Below are 23,280 nucleotides of genomic sequence, written 5' to 3'. Positions count from 1 at the left end.
CATGGTGGAATGAACCTCTACGCCCAAAGTCAAAGTTTTAAACATGGACAATGTCAGAACTTGGACAATTTCCTCCGTCCATAAGTGTTTAAAATACGAACCCATATTTTTTTCATTCGGGTCTGGATTTCAGCTGTTCAGGTAGCCTGAAATCTAGATCCAATTCTGACTCATATGGAACCTGTTTTGCAAAATTTGGACATTGTTAAATGCTGTAAACAATATCTGGGTTTTGCAGACAAAATGGCCCCGTGCGGAAATGAATGGATTTGCACCATTCGGTATGGGACCATTCCGAGTATAGGGAATAACCTGTCAATTTACACGTTTACATGGTGATATCATAGAATTAAATATATTCTTACCGTGTGTTAACTATCCTAATGTCTGTATGCATTTTCCATTAACACTGTGCATGTCTTTTCACAAGTAACTGCTTTGGCATACAGCTTTAGAATTTAAAATCCTAGTGAATGATATTAAACTGTTGAAATTAAACACTTAAGGTACATTAGATCATAGAGAAGATGATGAACAGTTGAGTCAAGTCATAGAGCCATTTGGATTGATTTTTGCTTTTTCCCTCCTTCTTTCACTAAAATGGGCATTTTCTGCATAGCAAGTAGTCATGAGTCAAACGTATGCTAATGGTTTGTGAAATGATCACAAATTACTTTTTTGCTTTGAAAGCTTCACCTGAATGCATATTGCCTTTTACTGACTTCAGGTTTCGTACTATACCCCCATGTGCTTTTCCATATAAACTGACATTTAATTTGCTTCCTTAAGTCGCTAGAAACATTCGAACTGATATACAATAGGCACAGAAGGCATCTTCTTGATGTAAATTAGTGAATTAACTATAGGATGAATTCCTCCGAATATCTGATGCTCCTCTTGGCTCTCTTCATCTCCTGCTTTTTTCTAGTTGTTGAAGTTAAGAAGTTTTTTAGGAAGAATGGTAAACTTCCGTCCGGACCCACACGTCTTCCATTCTTTGGAAATTATCTGCAATTAAGAAACAAAGAATATGCAAAGACAATAAGCAATGTAAGTTCTCTATAAGCTATTTCAGTGATGACATATTGGCCAGGAAAACATGAGATACATTTACAGTACAGTATAGGATATGATTTGTAAACTATATCTATTATATCCCAGCAGGCCAGGTGTGCATGCTAAAACTCAAATTATATTGATGGAAATTTAAATTGCTAGAGTTTAAAATCTCAGCGAAATGTAGCAGAAAAATGCTTATTCTCCACTACCATAACCTGTTCTCTGTGGTTCCATTGCAGTTCCACAAAAAGTATGGTGATGTCTGTACGATTTACCTGGGGTCCCAGCCAGTGATATTGGTCACTGGATACCAGGCCGTGAAAGAAGTCTTAGTGGACAGAGGAGATGACTTCTTGGCTCGAGGAGAGTTAGCTGCCTTTGACAGTAGCTACAAGAACTATGGTGAGTGTGATAATTGCTGCTCTCGAGTGGCAATAACTTGATCTTAATAAACAATGTTGTTGTTATTATTATTATTATTACTGGAATTTATAAAGTGCCAACATATTTCACAGTGCTAAATGCTGATATCGTAACTAATGTTAGTTATGGTTTTATAGACTTGTGCACAGTGAGACATTTTGCATCTGCTGAATCTTTTTTTCTGCAGATAGAACATTTTTCAGCACTATCAAAATTCGGTTGCACGTAAGTTCGGCTCAATGTTGATTTAGTAGTTGAATCAAAAAGACAAACCCAAAAGTCACAACTATGGGCCTTCGGTGTTCTGCAAAAAATAGACAATCTATAATATTCTGTATCTATTTCAAAGTATACTGATAGGAGCATTTTCATTCCATTTGGTTCACAGATCAACTGAGGAAAAGTAAGCAATAGATCGAAAAACAGGAAGAACAGTATGTATTAAGTATTAAGTATAGAGTATATAAATATAGATTTTTTTTAATGTTCCCTCTGCTGTTTCCTCTATTGATCTTGTCTCATTTAATCTGTGAATAAAATTAACATTAGTGACTGTCCCATAGCCAGGAATCATCTTTTTCTCATCAATAATCTCTTTTTCTGGCACCTCTGGGTGAATTTGATATATATATTAACCCTCTCCCTCAGAACATGTTTGGCATTGCAGCTAGTCTGTAGGTACACGTCAGCTTGGAATTCAGGAATTTTGCCAAAAACTTTATAAGCCCAAATTAAGCCGAATTACAGTTTGGTCCGCCGAAACAAATCTACCATGTTATCATTACTGAAAATATGAAACTCTATGACAGTCACAGGTCATATATGTGTAAAATATCTATGGGATGCTAAGTGAAGAAACTTTACATTTTGAAAACACCTGATGTTCCTTTAGATAAAAAAAAAATATTACCTTTCTCTCTCTGTAAAAATGATATATACTTATTTCAAATCAGAACTTATATATATTTTCATTTATAAAAAAAAATATTTGATAGCAGGTAATTGCATGAAGCCCATAGCCTTATTTTAACTTATTTTAACTTGTTTAGTGGAAATCATATAAACTGTACGTGATTGGGAAATTGCAACATGAGTTAACATGTCTATAGAGCTTTATCTAAAATATTGTAGAGACAAAACTAGAAAATAAACACTGCCTGGCCAAAAAAAAAAAAGTCGTCAAAAAAAAAAAAGGTTACACACTCTAATATTTTGTTGGACAGACTTTAGATTTGATTACAGCACATATTCGCTGTGGTATTGTTTCGATAAGCTTCTGCAATGTCACAAGATTTATTTCCGTCCAATGTTGCATTCATTTTCCACCAAGATCTTGTATTGATGATGGGAGAGTCAGACCACTGCGCAAAGCCTTCTCCAGCACATCCCAAAGATTCTGAATGGGGTTAAGGTCTGGACTCTGTGGTGGCCAATCCATTTGTGAAAATGACGTCTCATGCTCCCTGAACCACTCTTTAACAATTTGAACTCGATGAATCCTGGCATTGTCATCTTGGAAAATGCCCGTGCCATCAGGGAAGAAAAAATCCATTGATGGAATAACCTGGTCATTCAGTATATTCAGCTGATCTCATTCTTTGGACACATAATGTTGCTGAACAAAGACCTGGCAAACTGCAGCACCCCAAATCATAGCACTGCCCTCACAGGCTTGTACAGTAGGCACTAGGCATGATGGATGCATCACTTCATCTGCCTCTCTTCTTACCCTGATGCAGGGCCGGACTGGCCCACCGGGATACCGGGAAATTTCCCCCTTGGGCCGCGGCACCTGGGGGGCTGGAGGGAGAGAGGGAGTCCTGCTCCCTATATTTTAATAATATTGCGGCCGCCGGCCGCATTGTCGGTGCCGCCGGGTGGCCGGTCCGGCGGCACACTCTGAGGGTGTATACTTACCTTGTGGCCGGCGGCCCCATCTCCTGTGCTGACAGCTGTACCTGCTGTCAGTATCAGTGAGTGAGCCTAAGCGATCCGGCGGCACACTCACTGATACTGACAGCAGCATAGCTGTCAGCACAGGAGGACTGAGGGAGGGGGCGGAGCTAACGACCATGCTCCCTCGCGGTTCCCATAATTCCTAGCATCTACACATCATAGAGTAATCACTACTCTATGATGTGTAGATGCTAGGAATTATGGGAACCGCGAGGGAGCATGGTCGTTAGCTCCGCCCCCTCCCTCAGTCCTCCTGTGACAAATTAAGCAGGTACACAGAAGGGGAAGGGTGGGCAAATAGAGGGGAAGGGTGGGCAAATAGAGGGGAAGGGTGGGCAAATAGAGGGGAAGGGGGCAAATAGAGGGGAAGGGGGGCGAGGAGAAGGGGGGGCAAATAGAGGGGAAGGGGGGCAAATAGAGGGGAAGGGGGGGCAAATAGAGGAGAAGGGGGGAGGCAAATAGAGGGGAAGGGGGGTAAATAGAGGGAAAGGGGAGAGGCAAATAGAGGGGAAGGGGGGACAAATAGAGGGGAAGGGGGGTAAATAGAGGGGAAGGGGAGAGGCAAATAGAGGGGAAGGGGAGAGGCAAATAGAGGGGAAGGGGAGAGGCAAATAGAGGGATGGGGGGACAAATAGAGGGGAAGGGGGGCAAATAGAGGGGAAGGGGGGCAAATAGAGGGGAAGGGGGAGACAAATAGAGGGGAAGGGGGGCAAATAGAGGAGAAGGGGGGGCAAATAGAGGAGAAGGGGGGGCAAATAGAGGGGAAGGGGCGAGGCAAATAGAGGGGAAGGGGGGGACAAATAGAGGGGAAGGGAGGCAAATAGAGGGGAAGGGAGGCAAATAGAGGGGAAGGGTGGGCAAATAGAGGGGAAGGGGGCAAATAGAGGAGAAGGGGGAGATAAATAGAGGGGAAGGGGGGCAAATAGAGGAGAAGGGGGAGGCAAATAGAGGGGCAGGGGGGTAAATAGAGGGGAAGGGGGGCAAATAGAGGAGAAGGGGGGGCAAATAGAGGGGAAGGGGGGCAAATAGAGGGGAAGGGGGGGCAAATAGAGGAGAAGGGGGAGGCAAATAGAGGGGAAGGGGGAGGCAAATAGAGGGGAAGGGGAGAGCCAAATAGAGGGGAAGGGGGGACAAATAGAGGGGAAGGGTGGGCAAATAGTGGGGAAGGGTGGGCAAATAGAGGAGAAGGGGGAGACAAATAGAGGAGAAGGGGGAGACAAATAGAGGAGAAGGGGAGGCAAATAGAGGAGAAGGGGGAGGCAAATAGAGGGGAAGGGGGGTAAATAGAGGGGAAGGGGGAGACAAATAGAGGGGAAGGGGAGAGGCAAATAGAGGGGATGGGGGAGACAAATAGAAGGGAAGGGGGCAAATAGAGGGGAAGGGGGTAAATAGAGGAGAAGGGGGAGACAAATAAGGGGGGGAGGCAAATAGAGGGGAAGGGGGGTAAATAGAGGAGAAGGGGGAGACAAATAGAGGGGAAGGGGAGAGGCAAATAGAGGAGATGGGGTAGGCAAATAGAGGGGAAGGGGGAGACAAATAGAGGAATAATAGAAACACAGGGAGAGGGGGGACACAGAGACTGAGGGGTAATAGAAAGACACCAGGTTGGGGGGGGGGGACAAAGAGACAGAGGGGTAATAGAGAGACATAGGGCAAGGGGGGAAAAAGAGAGGGGTAATAGAGAGACACCGGAGAAGGAGGACACAGAGACAGATGGGGTAATAGAGAGACACAGGGGATGGGGGTACAAAGAGACAGAGGGGTAAGAGAGAGAGACACAGGGAGGAGATGGGGAAGAGAGACACACAGAAGGTTTATTGGGGTGACAAAGAGACATACAGTAGGGAAGGGGGACAAAGTGACACACGATTTGTGGGAGGCAACGCTGGACTGGGGAAAAAGAGATGGAGAGTGACTGGGAGAAGAGAAAGAGGCACACAGAGTCTGGAGTTAGAAAGAGACACACAGATGAGATTTGGAAGGGGAGAAAGAGACAAAGTGTCTGGGGCTAAGAACAACACAAAAGGAGCTGGGGGAAAGAGAAATACAGAGGCTGGAGAAGGGTAAAAAGAAACACACATGGACTGGGATGAAGTAAAAGATGTACAAGGGTCGCTGTAAGAGAAAAAAAAGGAGACAATTGGAGACAAGATACACTAAACGATGTAAAGGTAATAGACGTAAATTGATGTGATCCTGACAGTAATACACACATATATATGCATGTATATTGATGTGTGTATTAGTAACATATAACTATGCCTATACTATTTACACATATTGTAATATACATTTATATATGCATAATACACACATAAATGTCATTAATATATATATATATATATACACACACACACACACACACACACACACACACACACACACACGTGTGTGTGTGTGTATGTAATGAGCACGTATTGGCCCTGTCTTGTTGCTAGTTGCATACTCATGCACAATAACATATTCAAAGTGAAGAGCGCACCCATAGAACTTCAAAATTAACCAGATCACTTCATTTTTTTAGTTGTGCAACTGCAGACATTCAGCATTTCAGTACCATTACTAAAATGTCCTTAATAGGCCAAAGTAGTTGTACTGAAACATTGATTACATGCAAATGTATGTCTACTTAAAAAAAGGCGCTCTTTTGTTTATTTTGACGTCCTATATGCGTTCCTTCGTTGGAGTAAGAGTTTTCAATTTCAAGTTATTTTTTCACCCTCTATATCAGCACACTATGCTGTCGCGACGCATTATTGGGCTGGTATAGAATTTTTTTCCAGGGCTGATTTTAGTTCCCAGTCCGGCCCTGCCAGGGCGCCCATCACTGGTGGTTCCCCACTATCCTTCCAGTTTTTAATAATGCGTTGGACAGTTCTTAACAACATTTTAGTAGTTTCTGCACTCTCCTTGGATGTTTTCTCTGCTTGATGCATGCCGATGATTTGACCCTTCTCAAACAGACTAACATCTTTTCATTTGTCGTGTGTTTTTGCACTATATTTGTATTCATTTTTACTTTTAATAAAATTGTTTAATAAATTTGTTTTGAGAAACGGTACACACATTGGCCAGCAGTGGGTATATATATATATATATATATTTTGGAATGGGTGGGGACAGAGGAGACAGGGAAAATCGGCAATAGCCTCTAGCATGTAAGCTCATTGAGCAGGGCCCTCAACCCCCTCTGTTCCTGTACGTCCAGTGGTCTGATCTCAATTATGTGTCTGTTAGTCCACCCATTGTACAGCGCTACGGAATTTGTTGGCGCTATATAAATAATAAAATAATAATAATAATAATAGCAAAAGAATAGCAGGGGTAATGGAGGGGCAAGGGCATATCCCAAAAGGAAGAAAGGGAAACAAACTGAGGCAAAGATATCTAAAGAGCACATATAGACTGCGTGTATACTGAGCTAGATTGTGTCTGGAATAATAGTCCATCTGAGTTTAAACATATCTTGCTCTCCTGTTACAGTAGCAGCTTCTTACATCTCCAGTAATACATGGCGTGAATACATAATTACCCGATTGTCTGAGATGTTCCAATAGTTACTATAATATTGATCATTAAACTGAGATTGACAGTTCAGACTCGAGACTGTTTACCTACAGAGAAATACATTGCATTAATTCATTTTGACAGTTGCATTTTGATTGGCAGGGGTTTCTGTAGATGTTTATTTTGTGTGCGTCTGCTTTCAGCTTGTGATTTGTTATTGACTTGTATTTCCAATGTTCTTGTCGTGATGCTAGCGTCTCTTTTGTTTGCTTCGATCATGAGACTAGCATTTTGTCTAATTTGCATTGCTTGCTATTTACACAAAATGAAGTGGTTTCTCTTTCCACCTTGCTCAAAAGCTGAACTTCTATTTCAGGGTCACAAATGTAACTATTAATAAGTCTATTAATTTGTTGGTTTTTTTTCTATGAATAATATGGAATAAAATCAGGAGAGAAAATATCTTATTGATCTCTCTGTATCAGATTGTTGTTGGATTTATTTATCTGTCACGTTTGACATTTGTCCATTTGAAGAATATGGATTTTATCCACAAGAAGAATTTATTACATATAAGGTTCTTATATGTCTAATGTCAAGATCCAATAATAATAAAAATTAAAAGATTAATGACAGTCGTGTGATACTTTCTATTCTCTTAAAACATAATAAAAATAAAATAATAAATACAGTGTGGTCCTGAGAACCAAATCTTTTTTTTTTCTTTTTTTTTTATCCACTGAATGTCTGCGATGCACATGGATGGAAAATTTGATCGGTCCAAATAAAACAACCTAAATTAAAAAATTTGTTTCGGTTGGTTTGAATTTTGTTTGTATATTTTTGTTCCAAATTAAATTTATACAAACTGATTATATTTTTAAACTCTCATTCAGTGTTTGAAGGGTTAGAACCGGAAGAAACAGACAGTTCTTCCCCCAGTTCCCTGGCCTGTGCGATTGAAGTGCACAATTTTACACCCCCCGAAGTGCACTATTTTACACCCCCATGTCCCGTCTCATGCAGTGCCGTGGGTGAAGGGTTAAATCTTGCATCGATAGTTCTTGCAATATGTGGTTACCTATAGAACATGTTTAACTCAATGGAAAGTTACTTGAAAATACACATTGTACTGACAGGGTTTTCAATGAACCAACCACACATAAAGAAGCATATTCAAACATGTACTGGCCCTTTATTCCCCCCATGTTTCAGAGATAGTGGAAACCGGTGTGGCAAGTCTATGCCTTTTTATACCATGAATAAAAAATGCTTCACTGCTACTTTAATGTTTATGAGCTCATCAAAATCCATATAACCACATTCCTCATTTATATATTAGGTTTGGCTTTCACCAGTAACATTAACCGGTGGCGAGAGCTCCAACGCTTCTCTATCTCTGTCTTACGAGATTTTGGGATGGGGAAGAAGAGCATAGAAGAAAGAATTCTAGAAGAAGCTGCATGTCTAGTAAGAGAGCTGAAAAGGATGAAAGGTTGGAGTTTCATATTATTATCATAACAAATTCTCAGCTCTTACATTTTATTTCTTCCTTTGGTGACTCAGTATAACCGTCACATGGTGGTAACCTTGACCATATCGTGACCTGTTGTCATGTCACTGTCCACTCAAGCTTCAATATTCTACTTACCACCACATCATATCCTCTTCATCTTAAAATACGAACTATCGCTTTGTTACCATTCTTCATCCACACAAACAATACTTACTTTATGCAGAATTACCCATTCCATTGAAATTTCTACCGTTTCATTCATGGTTTCATTACTTCTTTCCACTTTCCATCATTCTCCTCTCTCTCATGGAATGCTCCTGTCTTTCTTTTTTTATTCTGCAATAACTCCTCCCATAAAGGCATGATATAAACAAAAGTTACCTAAATAGTCACAGAGTATTTTTCATCTTCTAAATAAAGAATAAGGGTTTCTGACCACTATATTAAATGAAAAAAAAAACATAAAGAAAAAACTAAAAGAAAAACTGGGAAAGACACCTCTGCTGATAAGCCTGAAAAGCAGTAGGGCTTCAGGACACCAATCATTTCTACCCAATGCTGTCTGTTTTCTCTTTTCTATTAGAGCACTGTTTACTCTATAGCCTATTATTTTTATTTTATTATTTATATAGTGCCAGCAAATTCCGTAGTGCTGTACAATAAGTGGACTAACAGACACGTAATTGTAACCAGACAAATGGACGCACAGGGAGTGGGGTATAGTGACACAAAGTGTATAAGTAGGGGTAATGAAATAGGTTGCTAGAAAAGTATTCACTGAGAACTTACGTTATTTTTGATAGTTGCAGGAGAGAAGTCATGGGGGGTGGGGAATGAAAACCCGCTAACAGTTTAAATGATATGCTTTCCTGAAGAAGTGTGTTTTCAAAGATTTTTTGAAGTAGTGGAGACTGGGTGGAAGTCTAACAGAAAAGGTGCAGCCCTGGAGAAGTTTTGTAGGCAAGCATCAGATGTGGGAGTACGGATAAAGGGTAGACGTAGGTCTTCAGCAGAGCCCAGGGGCCTCGACAGGACATACTTGTGTATTAGGGAGGATAGGTAGGTTGGAGCAGCATTATGTAGGGACTAGTAAGCAAGCACCAGGTCTTAAATTGAGCCCTATAGCTAACTGGAAGCCAATGTAGGGACTGAGGGACTGACAGAGGAGGGAGGCGTGGGAGGTGTGGGCGGATAGGCAAATGAGCCACGCCTCCGCATTCATTATAGATTGCAGCTGTGCAATCTGGGAACATTTAAGACCACTGAAAGGGGATTGCAGTTGTCAAGGTGAGAAAGAATGGCATGGACCAGCACCTTAGCTGCATCCGGTGTTAAATAGGGGCGGATGCGAGCTACGTTTTTGAGATGGAAGCGGGAGGATTTGGCGATCGACTGGACATGAGGGGTGAAAAAGAGGTCGGAGTCAAAGCGAACACCTATGCAGCAAACCTGCGAGTTAGAGGTGATAGTGCCACCGTTGACTTGGAGGGAGACAGACATGGGAGTAGCAACACTTGATTAAGAAAAGACCAGAAGTTCTGTTTTGGAAAGGTTGGCTCAGCAATTGGAGTCATGTTTTGTCATTTCATAGTCTGCACTGTGAAACACTGAATTCAACAAGACAACATCCATATACACTAGTGGGGATTACACACTATACGCTATTATTGTGAAAGCTCTATATCATGTGAGTGGGCACTTACCCACTTTGTTGTTATCCATCTTTTCTGAGAAATACTACACTATTGGTCCTTCTCTTTTTACTTTTTACAACTGATGAAGGATCACGCCACATAGGAACTAAGGTTATTTTAAGAACATTTCTACAGCATTTCATTATTTTATTATTAAATTTAATTTGTATTTACTTTGTTAATCTTCTTTATTGGTTATTGGGTGCAACCTGCTTCTGTATGTTTCTTTTACCTTGTGGGGTCTAGAGAAGTTTTCTGGCTAAGGTGATCTTCTTTTGAACTTTTAACGCTTATCTGCACTTCGTACTATTACTAAACATGTATTTTTACTAAATGAAGTATGCTCTTCAAAGCTGTTCAAATAATCTATCTATTGAAGTCACCATTATACTCTATAGGAATATTTTGAATAAGATTGTGATCATTTTAAAAGTTTATCCCCAAAAATAAATAAATTGAAGCCAAAGTATTTTAACTGCTTTAGTTTATTTCCTGATAGTTACCTTGCTCTAAAATGTTCTCAGATTGTATCTTCTTTCTTTTTTAGAAGCCTTTTTTGACCCTCTGATAATGTTATCTTCTCCATCATGTTTGGATATCGCCAGGATTATGATGACGAAGAGCTTCTTAATGTATTAAAATATATCCATGAAGTGGCAGCTATTATATGTTCACCTTGGGGGCAGGTAAGGAAGAAAAGAAGGCAACAAATACGTAAAAGGGGTAATGAAAAATCCACAAGATGAGAGGGTTAGAGTAATCACATTTTCATTATTCCAGCTCTATGAAATGCTCCCGAGGTTTGTTCCTGGTCCACACCAAATGATATTTAAATACATGGAAAAGCTACTGCTTTTTGTAGAGAAGAGGATTAAAGTGAATAAGAAAACACTGGATGCTGATAATCCAAGGGACTATGTTGATGCTTTCCTCATTAAAATGGAAAAGGTAGAAATTAAACATTCAAGTTATTTACCCAACATATGTAGTGGTGTAATAATAAAAGTTAGAGAAAGGTTTATAGAGAATGGTTATATTTTATCAAAGCGGATGATTATATGGAAGAAGGAAGCATTATAGAGAGTTCCAATACTGTACATCATGGGTAAGACTTGAAAGGAGCAATGAGAGCAGTTACAATAAAGGTTATATGGAGTAATATGAGGAGTTATAGGGAGGGTTATATGGAGTAATAGGAGGAGTTATAGGGAGGGTTATATGGAGTAATAGGAGGGGTTATAGGGAGGGTTATATGGAGTAATAGGTGGGGTTATAGGGAGGGTTATATGGAGTAATAGGAGGGGTTATAGGGAGGGTTATATGGAGTAATAGGAGGGGTTATAGGGAGGGTTATATGGAGTAATAGGAGGAGTTATAGGGAGGGTTATATGAAGTAATAGGAGGAGTTATAGGGAGGGTTATATGGAGTAATAGGAGGAGTTATAGGGAAGGTTATATGGAGTAATAGGAGGAGCTATAGGGAGGGTTATATGGAGTAATAGGAGGAGTTATAGGAAGGGTTATATGGAGTAATAGGAGGGGTTATAGGGAGGGTTATAGGGAGTATTAGGACGGGTTATAGGGAGGGTTATATGAGTAATAGGAGGAATTATAGGGAGGGTTATATGGAGTAATAGGAGGAGTTATAGAGAGGGTTATATGGAGTAATAGGAGGAGTTATAGGGAGGTTATATGGAGTAATAGGAGGAGTTATAAGGAGGTTATATGGAGTAATGGGAGGGGTTATAGGGAGGGTTATATGGAGTAATAGGAGGGTTTATAGGGAGGGTTATTTGAGTAATAGGAGGAATTATAGGGAGGGTTATATGGAGCAATAGGAGTTATATGGATGGTTATATGGAGTAATAGAAGGAGTTATAGGGAGGGTTATATGGAGTAATAGGAGGGGTTATAGGGATAGTAATATGGAGTTATGGCTGAAGATTACAATGAATAATATGAGGAGTTCTAGGAAGGGTTTATGTAGTTAAGGAGGGGGTATAGGGAGGGTTATATGGAGGGGTTATAGAAATAATTAGATAAAATATAGACTAAGGTGTGTAAAATGTCAAAAGTGTAAAATGAGTATTGTGTACATTGGGAAAAAGTAATTACCTCACATTTAGTATTGTGTAATATTATCTTTGTTATTATATATATATTGCAATCCTCATTAAATGTATTAGGAAAAGATGACTCCACTAAGTGAATACACACTAAGAAACCTGGTGTGCAGCACTCTACAGATCTTCTTTGCTGGGGTGGAGACCATGAGCAGCACATTGGCGTATTCTTTTCTAATTATGATGAAATATCCAGACATCCTCGGTGAGTGAATTGCATGTGCCAAACATGCATACTGGAGCTTGGTCAGGTGTAAAAAGGATCACTTTTGTTTCCCATTTGTTGACACATCCATATATTGCAAAAAGTTGGTAAGGCCCATCTGACCAGCATTCTAAGTTAGAACTACAATTATAACACTGAATTGTACATTCATTAGATGTATGTTCCTGGGTTCCTAGTTATCCAACAAATCAAAAAAGGAAAGGATCATTAGGAGAAAGCAACAATTGTCACAAATCTAGATGTACACGAGGTGTCTCCTACACTCAGTGTTTCTGATGAGTACTTTATACGTTGTGTCCTTGAATAGAACACTTTAGAGGAAAACATACTTTTATTTTTATCTGAACATCACCTGCATAGATGTAAGCCTGTGGACAGCCCCCCTTAATAAAGCTGAACACATGGCTGCTTAATGTCAAGTGCCTTCTGTGATGTGATATGTGTCGAGATTTTTTGTGGAGCTCTTTGTTGGTTTTCATCTTTACGCGTGATGTCCCTGTGTATCGACTTTGGTTTGGATCAAAATTAATCAAATAATGTTTATATAAAGGTCTACTGGACATTTATAATCATAGAGCAGGGTTGCCCAAAGAGCAGATCCCCAGATGTTGTTGAAATACAATTCCCATGTTGCCTTGTATGCCTTTGGAATGCCTTTAGAATGGCAAAGTTTCCATGATGAAGCTGTAGTCTAAAAACATCCGGGGATCTACCTTTTGGGCACCAAAGTAATAGACAGTGTTACCATATAAACGGTTACAAATATGGGCACAAGGGTCTTAATTTTTTTTAAATAAAATTAATATCAATATATTTTTATACATGGCATATTTTTTTCATATTTTATCACTTGAAAAAAGTTATTTGAAAACAAAAGATCAAAGTTTTCCCCCAAGAAAATTGAATCGTTCGAAAAGCTTATCCCAAAAAATAATAAATTAATTAAATCAACCAATTTTTATTATAATAATGATATATTGCACGTCACTTAGAACCCATATGTGTTTGTTATTTCAATGTGAAAAATATAATAAAAGATTATTGAAATATGAAAAAAAATAATAATTGAGGCCTTAGTCCTTAATGCACACCAGTTATCCATGTTCCACCAGTATCGATGTTAGATAGAACTTTTCTAAATCCTGGGCTTTAGGTAACATTTTTATTTTATTTTTATATATATTTACTGATGAATACTTTAGTCATAGCAGCCGCCCTTAAGTAGTAAGTGGTTAAGAACAGGGATTATTTATCTGTGTTTTTAATTCCTGAGCTGTCTGTGTGCTATGAGACTATTGTGTCTGGTGGTATGTAGTGTTCTTCTACCACTTTTCTACTATGGGAACTGAAGGAGCAACAATTCTCTCTTTGTCAAAAGCCAAAGTCCATGAAGAACTTGACCGAGTCATAGGAAGAAACCGCAGCCCAAAGCTACAAGACCGCATCCAGATGCCGTATACTTGTCACGGTAATATACCCCAACACGCAGGAATAGTCCAGATAGTCAAGAGACAAGAAACCAGGATTCGTCTTACCGGACCTTAGAATGGCCGGACTAGACGAGTACAAGAAAAGACAGAGTCCAGAACAAGCCGAGGTCAAGGGAACGGAGAGACAGCGTAAAGTAAAACAAGCCGAGGACTGGTACACAGAAGACAAAGCAGCGGATAAACAAGCAAGGATAAAGAGAGAGCGGAGTCAGGAACAAAGCCAAGGTCAAGCACCAAAAAACCAACTGAACGATACAAGCACTAAAGGGAACTGGACAGAAACCACGATAGGGCAAGGTGCAAAGGAAACAGGTGAGTATAAATACCCTAATGTTCACTTTGATTGGCCCCTGTCATATCCACGCCCCCAAAACGTGAGTGTATGGGGAACGTGGCATGACAGGGGCCAATGGGAGACTGATTCTGATTTTGTCCCTGTCCCTTTAACCCCTTAAGGACCAAACTTCTGGAATAAAAGGGAATCATGACATGTCACACATGTCATGTGTCCTTAAGGGGTTAAGAGCGCGCCCGAGACGAGCGGCGCGCTCTTAGTGTCAGGCGGGACACGTGACCGCTTCTCGCGGTCACTGCCCGCCCAACTGATCTTGTCGTTGGCTGAGCCGCGCGCGGCTCGTGCAGGAGCAGGACCGCGCGCAGCGAGAAGAGAGGACCCCGGCCGGCCCCTGGAGAGGGTAAGTACCGCTACAATACTGATGCAGTCATCCATGAAATGCAAAGATGTATAGACCTCCTGCCATTGGGGATGCCACGGAAAACTACAAGAGATATTAATTTTCGAGGTTACTCCATTCCTAAGGTGGGTGTTGAGATACCCGGAAGAGCATTTCCGGTCCTCTTGTTGTTCTTTGTTTCTAAAGAGATTGGTCTCCTAATGAACTTGTGGTATCATACTCTCACAGAAGATGTATTACCTTGTAATGGAGTCAAATAGTCAATTATGCTGTAATTATGAAAAAAAAATAATGAATCTTTGTTTATTGGAAAAGAGTCAATGAATTATCTGGGGATGAAGGAATGAGACACATGGAGGGACAGGGGGGGAATGAAACACATGGAGGGACAGGGGGGAATGAGACACATGGAGGGAGTAGGCAGGACATTTTTGAACCAATGCACAGTGGTTTCTAGTTAAACCTGTGGCTCTGGCCTAGTGGAAAGAGGTAGTTACAGCTACATTTCTATAAATCCTATTGAAACCAAAAAAATTGTTTCAACTGTGTTGCTACTTTTTTACTGGCCTGTCACTTCTGGCCTGCCGCTGTTTGCCACACAGGCTGCAAAATGTAACAATAAGGTTGTAAACCCTTCAGTAATTTGTATCAGATGTAAGCTATTGGCTATTTTAATAGTGATTGTACATCAGCCCAAAATCTTTTACAAACATTGCTGTTGGTCCAGCCATGTACATACCTGTATGTTACCTTATTGGCTGGGAACTCATTGAGAAACTGCTAATAATTCTGATCCTGCTGTTTTTTCAGGATACGTGTGTTTTCCCGATACTTTCCTCGGTATTAAAAGACCCATCCTGTTTCCCTTTCCCAACACAATTCAACCCCCAGAATTTTCTTGATGAAAAAGGTGAATTTAAGAAGAATGATGCTTCCATGCCTCTCGCTGCAGGTGAGTGTCACTAGAACACACAATTTAACACTAGCATTATCGTGTGACACAGAACATTTCTGGCTAATCGGACCTTTTATTTTTCATGTTTTCACTATTTGTAAAGTGCTTCAAACAACACTGCGAGAGATTCAGATTTCTGCACAACAGATACACTATTATGGATGTTATTATTGAATTTTGTTTAATAATTATTACATTTACTCAACGGGACCTTTATTGTTCACATCAATAAAACTTGCTCTCACAATACTACTATTCTCAACTCTCCCGGGTAATTCACTAAAGGCTGAACGACCCCTTACCAAATGGGGCAAAACCAGCCAGGTGCATGCAGGGCAATTCAGACTGCAGAATCCAAACAGATGTTGCAATTCAGGCACAAACTTGTCAGAATTAGGTCTGGATTTTACCTGGACCGAATGCCTCCGGACATCTGAAATGAGGATCAGAATTCTTCAAATATAGCGCTATTTGCCTGCTGGAAACCATTGCAGCCAGCGGGAAAATTGTTTAAAAAAAACCTCAGTGGCTGTGGCCGCTCAGTCACTTTTTATAAATGTTTAGGAGACATGCCTCCACTTGCTGCATTACAGGTGGAGCATAGGGAGGGTATGTCCTTATGGCGTCCACATCATTGGGCAGACCTCTTGTCCATCATGGCAAGCAAAGCTGCTTCTTATTTGCTATTTTCTATTACCTCCCGCTTTTTCTGGTGCTATTGATGGAACTCTGAATCAAGAAAAAAGCTAAATGTCTTATTCATTGCCTTTTGCATTTGTTTTGTGATATGTCCTTATGGTGTTTCTGTGGAATTCAGATGAATCGTCAATCAGCCAAAATTCAGATGAATCATGAGCAGTAGGTAGGGGTGGGAAGAGGAATATGTAGTATTTGGTGGTAAAGTAAATAATTTTAGCAAACCCAATCTATCTCTCAAAAAATTGAAAATACAAATTCATAGAAAAGTATGAACTAATTATAAGATACATGAAACACGTTCTGCAATTACAAATACAGGTTCAGACCCCACCAGATTTGTAAAGACCCCTTATAGAGAATTTCAGTTTTAGACCGGTGTCTGTTAGTTGGCTGTTAGTTGCCCATTTCTGTGCCCTTTTGGTTCATCTGATGCCTCATCTATATTCCTGAATTCATTTTTTTTAAAGCTTAATTCTGTTGAGCCAAACCAACATATGACTATCTATTTCTATTTTGGGGGGGGGGGGGGGGGATGGTTTAGCCGAGCCGAAACCATGCACAAGTGTAATTTCCCCAAAGCAATTATCCAACACACACACTTAGATACACACACAAACACCATCACAAATGGAGTGAATCAGTAATTAGTGACAAGTGGAAATTGTGAGTCTTTTCTCTGTATCCATGGCCTTTAAGCAGCAGCTGGAGATCTTGTGTGCAGTTCTTTTGACAGAGAAGCTGCTGCCAAGTGAGCACACAATCAGTAAAATATAAATATATAGAGAGAGAATAATTTGCCAAACATTCTTTCACAACAGCTGCCATCATGAATACACAATATCGGAGTATTAAGGCTCTACTGAGGAGTTAAGCCAGATAGCCAGACTGACCCTCGTATTATCTATTATTGTTATCATCATACGATTAATTCATGGATTGTTTCAGTCGTAGCACTTTCCAATTAAATATTGTAGTCTCTGGTTGATTTTGTTAAAAAAAATTTGGGGGGTTTTGTGAAAGTTTTGGTTTCTTCTCCTTATCTATAAAGCTCTACTAACACAGAGTTATGGAGTGAGTTACTAATTGATATGTCTTTCTTTATCTACAGGAAAGCGAAACTGCCTTGGAGAGGCTCTAGTTAGGATGGAGCTCTACCTCTTCATAGTTACTGTGCTACAAAACTTCACCCTGAAATCTCCCGTACCGATTGAGGAGCTGGACATTACACCAGTGTATGGACTGGGGAACCTTCCAAAGCCTTACACAATTTCATTTATCCCCCGTTTTACTTGATTACTGCAACAAAGTACCACCAGGCTGGTGCCTCTACAACCTTACTGGACTTTCTTTATTTGTTCCTCCTCTCACCACTTTCCTCTTAGGATATAATTCAGTCTTGACCCGTGTCTACTAAATTCTGACATTGCATATATTTGCTTTTCAGTCTAAATACTTCCCCATCTACTTAATTTTTTTCTGTCTAGGACTCGCACCTCTCATCTCCTCTCATTATTTCCCCACACTTGTCTGTCCAGTTCATTTCCCATGCTGCACCTGGCCTCCGGAATTCCTTAAATTTCTCTATTAGTCGTGATATATTATTAGCACAGTGGTAGATGCAAAATAAGGAATACTTTACTCTGCATTTCTCTGTCAGACTCTACCCCACCCCATTCTGTAACTTCAAGTATCATATGCATCTATTTAGAGATGTCATAGTTTTTCCCTTCTGATCTCCCATACAAACTCCTAAATTACCAAGTATCTTCTACTTTCTCCAATTTAGCTGTCACTTCTTGCCACGTGTCTCCCATATCATATGATGTATAATCCTGAAACACCCTACATTCTGAATCTGAGATCTTCACCTCCAGCTAGATTCTAAGCGTTCCTTCTGTACCAGTCTGTAGCCAAGTGTATGTTTGTTTAAGTTTGTTTTCTGGGACAGCGAACATTACAGTTATTTGCGGGAAGCCTTACCTTTATTAACCCAAGCATCATTCCGCAATGCTTAACATGGCAACAAATGTATTAATACATTTATATAAAGACATATGTAGAGAGAAAACTAGGTATTTAAGTGCGTATAGACAGGCATGCAGATTTCAAGACTATAAAGGGTTATTAATCTTTAAGTTAAAGACTGCAAGGGGACACCCTGTCTGCTCAGACTACTAGTGGTAGAGTTGCTCTTTGTAAAATCTTGGCGCTATGTCCAGTTGCCCCGACTCAATGAATTGCTTAGTGGAATATTCTGTGAAGTATGATAGACATTGGATAAACATACTATTATTGGTATTCATTTTTTTTAGAGTGTCAGCAGGGTATAAAATACTAAAGGCTACAGGCAAGTATACAAACCTATCATGGAGCAAGATTGAAAAACAAACAACTAATCAACAACAAAAATGGAAAAAAAAATCGATCAATAGGAATTTAAAACTGACAGAGGTTTATAAGGAAATCTGGGAACCTTGGACATTAAAAATAGAGTCTAGTCAATGAGAATATAAATATCAAATATGATTAGTGTTGCACGAGGAATAGAACAAACCTTGAAATTAGACCTATCTCTTGCCCCCTCCACAGATGGCTTTGGACAATTAGTGGTTTTATGCTGCTTGTGTCTTTTTTTTGTAATTGTATTTTTATTGTTTTGGATTACACATGTTTTAATAAGCAGAGAAATACTTATATTGAATGGAAAACACAGCTGTAGAACCTATAGTAATTAAGATAGTATGAATGTAATAATATAAGATGATATTTAGGTAATTTTTGTAATTAAAAATATATAAATATTATTAATTTAAAATGTCTTTTTGTATATTAAATCATGTTAAAAGATAAATAATTTAAATACGTTTGAAAACGTTATCCAACAATATTCAATAGAGCTGTGTCTGTGTCAGTGTCAGTGAGAATGTTCTGCTCTTTTTGGATCCTTTCACTAAACATCCCAAAGGTTAACAAGGGGAAAGAAAATCAGATTATGCTATTTGAGTTATTTATCTAAATTACCAGTAGGGGGAGATCTCACTCCATATTTGATTTGAAAAAAACAAAACACACACACACACACAAACAGAAAACTGTATTTTTTCCCAGAGTGCATGGGTCGACCTACAAAGGACAACCTCTTTCAGAAGCAAGAAGAGGGGAGACATTTGTGCTTCTGGACATTTATCATTGTCACTATGGAACTGGGCCTTGTAGGTACAGTTCTTCTTGTCTCCTGTGTCACCCTCCTGATTTACCTCATCACACAGAGGGACAAAAATAAGTATGAGAACCTGCCCCCGGGACCTTCTCCACTGCCCCTGCTGGGAAATATGCTGCAGATGAACCCTGCGGAATTACCCCAGTCCTTGGTTAAGGTGAGCATTGAATTCATGATAGACACAAACATCTCAAACGATTCAATAAAGTACAAGAAGAATATTTTGAAAGAGAGGATACCTGGAACTACGGGTTATATCTAAAATAAAACAGAGGGAAACTTAGGGATATTTTTTAACGAAAGAGTTATTGATGCAGGGAATAATCTTCCACCAGAGGAGGTAGTAGTACTAGAGACTAACATGAGGGAATCATTTATCAACAGAGTTAATTATGAGGAGTTAGACACAATTTGTCAGAAAGATATAAACATGCCTGTCTGGATTGTTTTAGTGGAAATTGTTATGTTTCTCAATCCGATTTGACATGGCTTTTGTAAAGACCATTAAACAGTGAACACAGACAATTCTTATTACATAATGATTTGTAACTCAGAGAAAAGGTTTCAGCTCACAGATAAGCAGGAGGAAGTAAATCAGACGAAGATACATTGTCTTGGCTGTAAACACACTGACAACAATTGAATAAATTTTCTCTTCCTCAAATTTCTCCATGGGTTATTACAAACACATCATAGTCCTCGCAGACAGACATACCTACAGACAGACAGACAGAGAGACAGACAGAGGGTGCAAAGAGGAGAGAGGACTAAGTGTAACGATCATGATATTCTTGGAGTTACTGAATGAAGCTCAGCCCCGGAGTGAATATGCCTCAAACTAACACGTTCTTGGCAGATTAGGGAACTGCAGAGTAGATTCACGCTTCATTTACTGGGGACAATACAAAACAGTATCGCTGGGAGCACAATGCAGATAAGGTGATAAAACCAAAATATTAATTCAAAGCAAAAATTTAAAATAAAATACTAACAGCTCCTGAATATGTTTATTGTAGCGACCCCAGGGTAACCCGACTGGATACCTCTGCTATTAATAAATTATTAATAAATTAAGAGACCTATTTCCCCCCAGTAACTGAACGACACACAGTTCCAGGGGTACAACAACAACTTTATTGGTCACACCCAGCTTTATACTTTCCCCATGCAAGGGGTGGAGCACACAAAAAGACAATGTCCTCTCTCAGGGTCCTCCCCCTCCCGAGGGTAACATAACGGAACCAGAACCCCAGTTCCTTTGTCCCCTGTTCCTGCCATTTAGTGTCCCCTCCAAGGGTCCTCCTACTCCCAGGGGCCTGTGCGTGTGACAGGAACTTTAGATCCTTTGTCCCCAGTTCCCACCACCCATCCTCAGGGTTTCCCATCTCGCCTCCGTGACTCCCAGCTACAGAAGCCCCACCAAACCACCATTGTCCCCAAGGAATGTCCCCACCAGTCTCAGGGACCTTCACAACTGTGTTCAATGTGAACCTCCTCTGTTCATGAAGTCTCTGTGTGAAACCAGGCAAGGGAAGCATCTCCATTTGGGATACAAATGCTCCCCCTGGTCGGCGTTCGTCCATACTAACAGCGGCCACCCAGGGGAAGCACTCATTAATTAGTTCCCTTGAGGTTTCACACTTCTTGCGAAATGTTATTGCGGTTTCGAACTTATGTTGCAAGTTGCCAATGTTCTAATTGATTGGTGCAAACATTCCAAAGGGTCACTGGGGAGGTCCTCATTCGGTAACCGAATGAGACGAGAAGCAATCCGCAAATGCTCTCCCTGGACGGTGTTTGTCTAACAAACGGGTCGCCACCCAGGCTTCTCCTGCGGTTTGCGGATTTCACACCTCGTTAGCGAGGTGTGAACGTTCTAACTAAACATTCTAAATGGGATCTTGGGGTGGACCCAATTCGAGAGACGAACGGAACCTGTTCGTATGAGCTCTCCCAAAAGGGGAGCAGATAGCTTTACAAGAACAATGAATGGAACACAGGGTCAGGATAGGAAAAACACCTGAAAGGCATGTCAGGACAGCACACACATTACAGGGTAATCTGATCAGTTCACAGTTTAGCTGCGTTTTCCGTTAAATTTATCATACAGCTATATTTATTAATGCTGACAAATACAGAGAAATAGTGCATACGAAATAAATGCAATATTCAGCACTATTTATTAAAGTGAGAATTCTTGGTGCATTTAAAGTGAATTTAAGACGTCCTAATCAATGACTAGCTTTGCTGTGGTTTTGGCTTCCTAAGATCCCTATGCAGTCCATCCTTTTATAGCTAAATAGTTAAGTAGAATACACAATTACAGTGAAATAAGGGAGGAGCTTTGCAAAGGTAAAGTCCAAATGAATAGAAAACCTGTGATAGAAATAGAATAGAAAATCTGTGAGACAAAATAATCAAACTACTGATAGTATATATAAAAACATAAAAAACATATAAGATTATATAAAAAAAATAAGATAGTGTAATATATAAAAAAGTGTTACAAAAATAAATAAAAATAATTTAAAAAAGCAATACAAATGTATTACAAAAAGGTAAATGTAATAAAAATAGAGATGATATAAAAAGGGGGAATTATAAAAGAGAGGGGGTTTATACAAATAGGTCAATTTCAATATTCAGACCGTGGGGTTTTAAAGTTCTAATTTTTTTTTAATAATTTAAAAATGTACGGGGGTACTATTAAAACCTTCTCCAGGGTAATAATGCTTTTTTTTTTTTTGTCAATCTCTTTTATTGAGCTAAGTTTAATGACAATACTTGCAATAGAGGATTCAAAACAGTTATACTGATATGACATAGCATTGCAACAACATATAGTAATACCTTATATTTTGTAAACTGCCGTGTCTATATGGAGATCCAAAGGGAGACTCCTAAACTGTGGCGTCTAGTGAAGGAAGCCTGCATATAACAGGTATTATTAAGGCAATATAAAGTACTAGGTAAACCGCACCCTTTGCTCAACAAGGCACACACTTGTAAGTCTAGACTGTAAGGTCGAATCAATATTAAATGCTAAATGCTGTGCTAAGTACATTACCTATATTATGTAACCTCCGGACACACTGTTTGCTGTATAGCCCCACACCACACTAGTAATAAGCAACTTAGGAGTTAAAGAAAGAGAGAGTTGCATAGCTTAGATAACAAAATAAAATCAACTGAGACTGCTATGCAGGGCCAGATTAACATAGGGGCTGATGGAGCTGCAGCTCCAGGCCCAGGCCCATGGAATAGGCCCATTTAAAAAAAAAAAAAATTGAAAAAAAAATATTTTGGAATTTTTTTTTATTTTTTTTTTACACACTACTCTTAGGTTTGCCACCTGACTGGTATTTTACTGGCACAGCCGGTTTTTGAGGCTGCCTGGCCGTACTGGTATTGCAGTAATACCAGCAATACGCAGGTAATTTTCTCAGAATAAATGGAAATTACTCTGCAATACCAGCACCAGCCAGTAGGGGTCACTGTGTGTGGAGAGAGGCAGGGATAGGAAGTTACAGAATATCCCTGCCTCTCTCTACTACTCACTGATCCGTGGGGGAGCAGCTACACAGCACAGAGAGTCCAGACAGCAGATCTACAGCTCAGGTAAGTGAGGGATGGGGGGAAAGGCAGCAGGGACACATGGGGACACTGAGACACTAGGGGACACTGAGACACTAGGGCACAGACACTGGGAGACCTGGG

General features: G+C 39.9%; 1 protein-coding gene across 1 annotated transcript; it reads left to right on the top strand.

The window, feature by feature from the left end:
* Positions 1–867: 867 nt before the first annotated feature.
* LOC134573596 (cytochrome P450 2G1-like) lies at positions 868–17,636 on the top strand. The gene is made up of 10 exons (XM_063433381.1): positions 868–1,050; positions 1,299–1,461; positions 8,288–8,440; positions 10,714–10,841; positions 10,936–11,103; positions 12,342–12,483; positions 13,883–13,972; positions 14,717–14,814; positions 15,500–15,641; positions 17,452–17,636. Exons 1-10 carry the CDS (start codon positions 868–870, stop codon positions 17,634–17,636), a joined length of 1,452 nt encoding a protein of 483 aa, XP_063289451.1.
* The last annotated feature ends 5,644 nt before the right edge of the window (positions 17,637–23,280 follow it).

The sequence above is a fragment of the Pelobates fuscus genome, chromosome 9 (assembly GCF_036172605.1).
Source record: "Pelobates fuscus isolate aPelFus1 chromosome 9, aPelFus1.pri, whole genome shotgun sequence".
NCBI lineage: Eukaryota > Metazoa > Chordata > Amphibia > Anura > Pelobatidae > Pelobates > Pelobates fuscus.
The sequence above is the reverse complement of the archived record's forward strand: the minus strand, read 5'-3'. Positions and strand labels throughout refer to the sequence as shown.

Bases quoted from the DNA above. Each gene is read 5' to 3' on its own strand.
- LOC134573596 (XM_063433381.1), top strand. From the start codon at position 868: ATGAATTCCTCCGAATATCTGATGCTCCTCTTGGCTCTCTTCATCTCC. The intron at 14,815-15,499 runs GTGGGTGTTGAG...CTGTTTTTTCAG, and splicing joins GAGGTTACTCCATTCCTAAG to GATACGTGTGTTTTCCCGAT. The intron at 15,642-17,451 runs GTGAGTGTCACT...CTTTATCTACAG, and splicing joins TTCCATGCCTCTCGCTGCAG to GAAAGCGAAACTGCCTTGGA.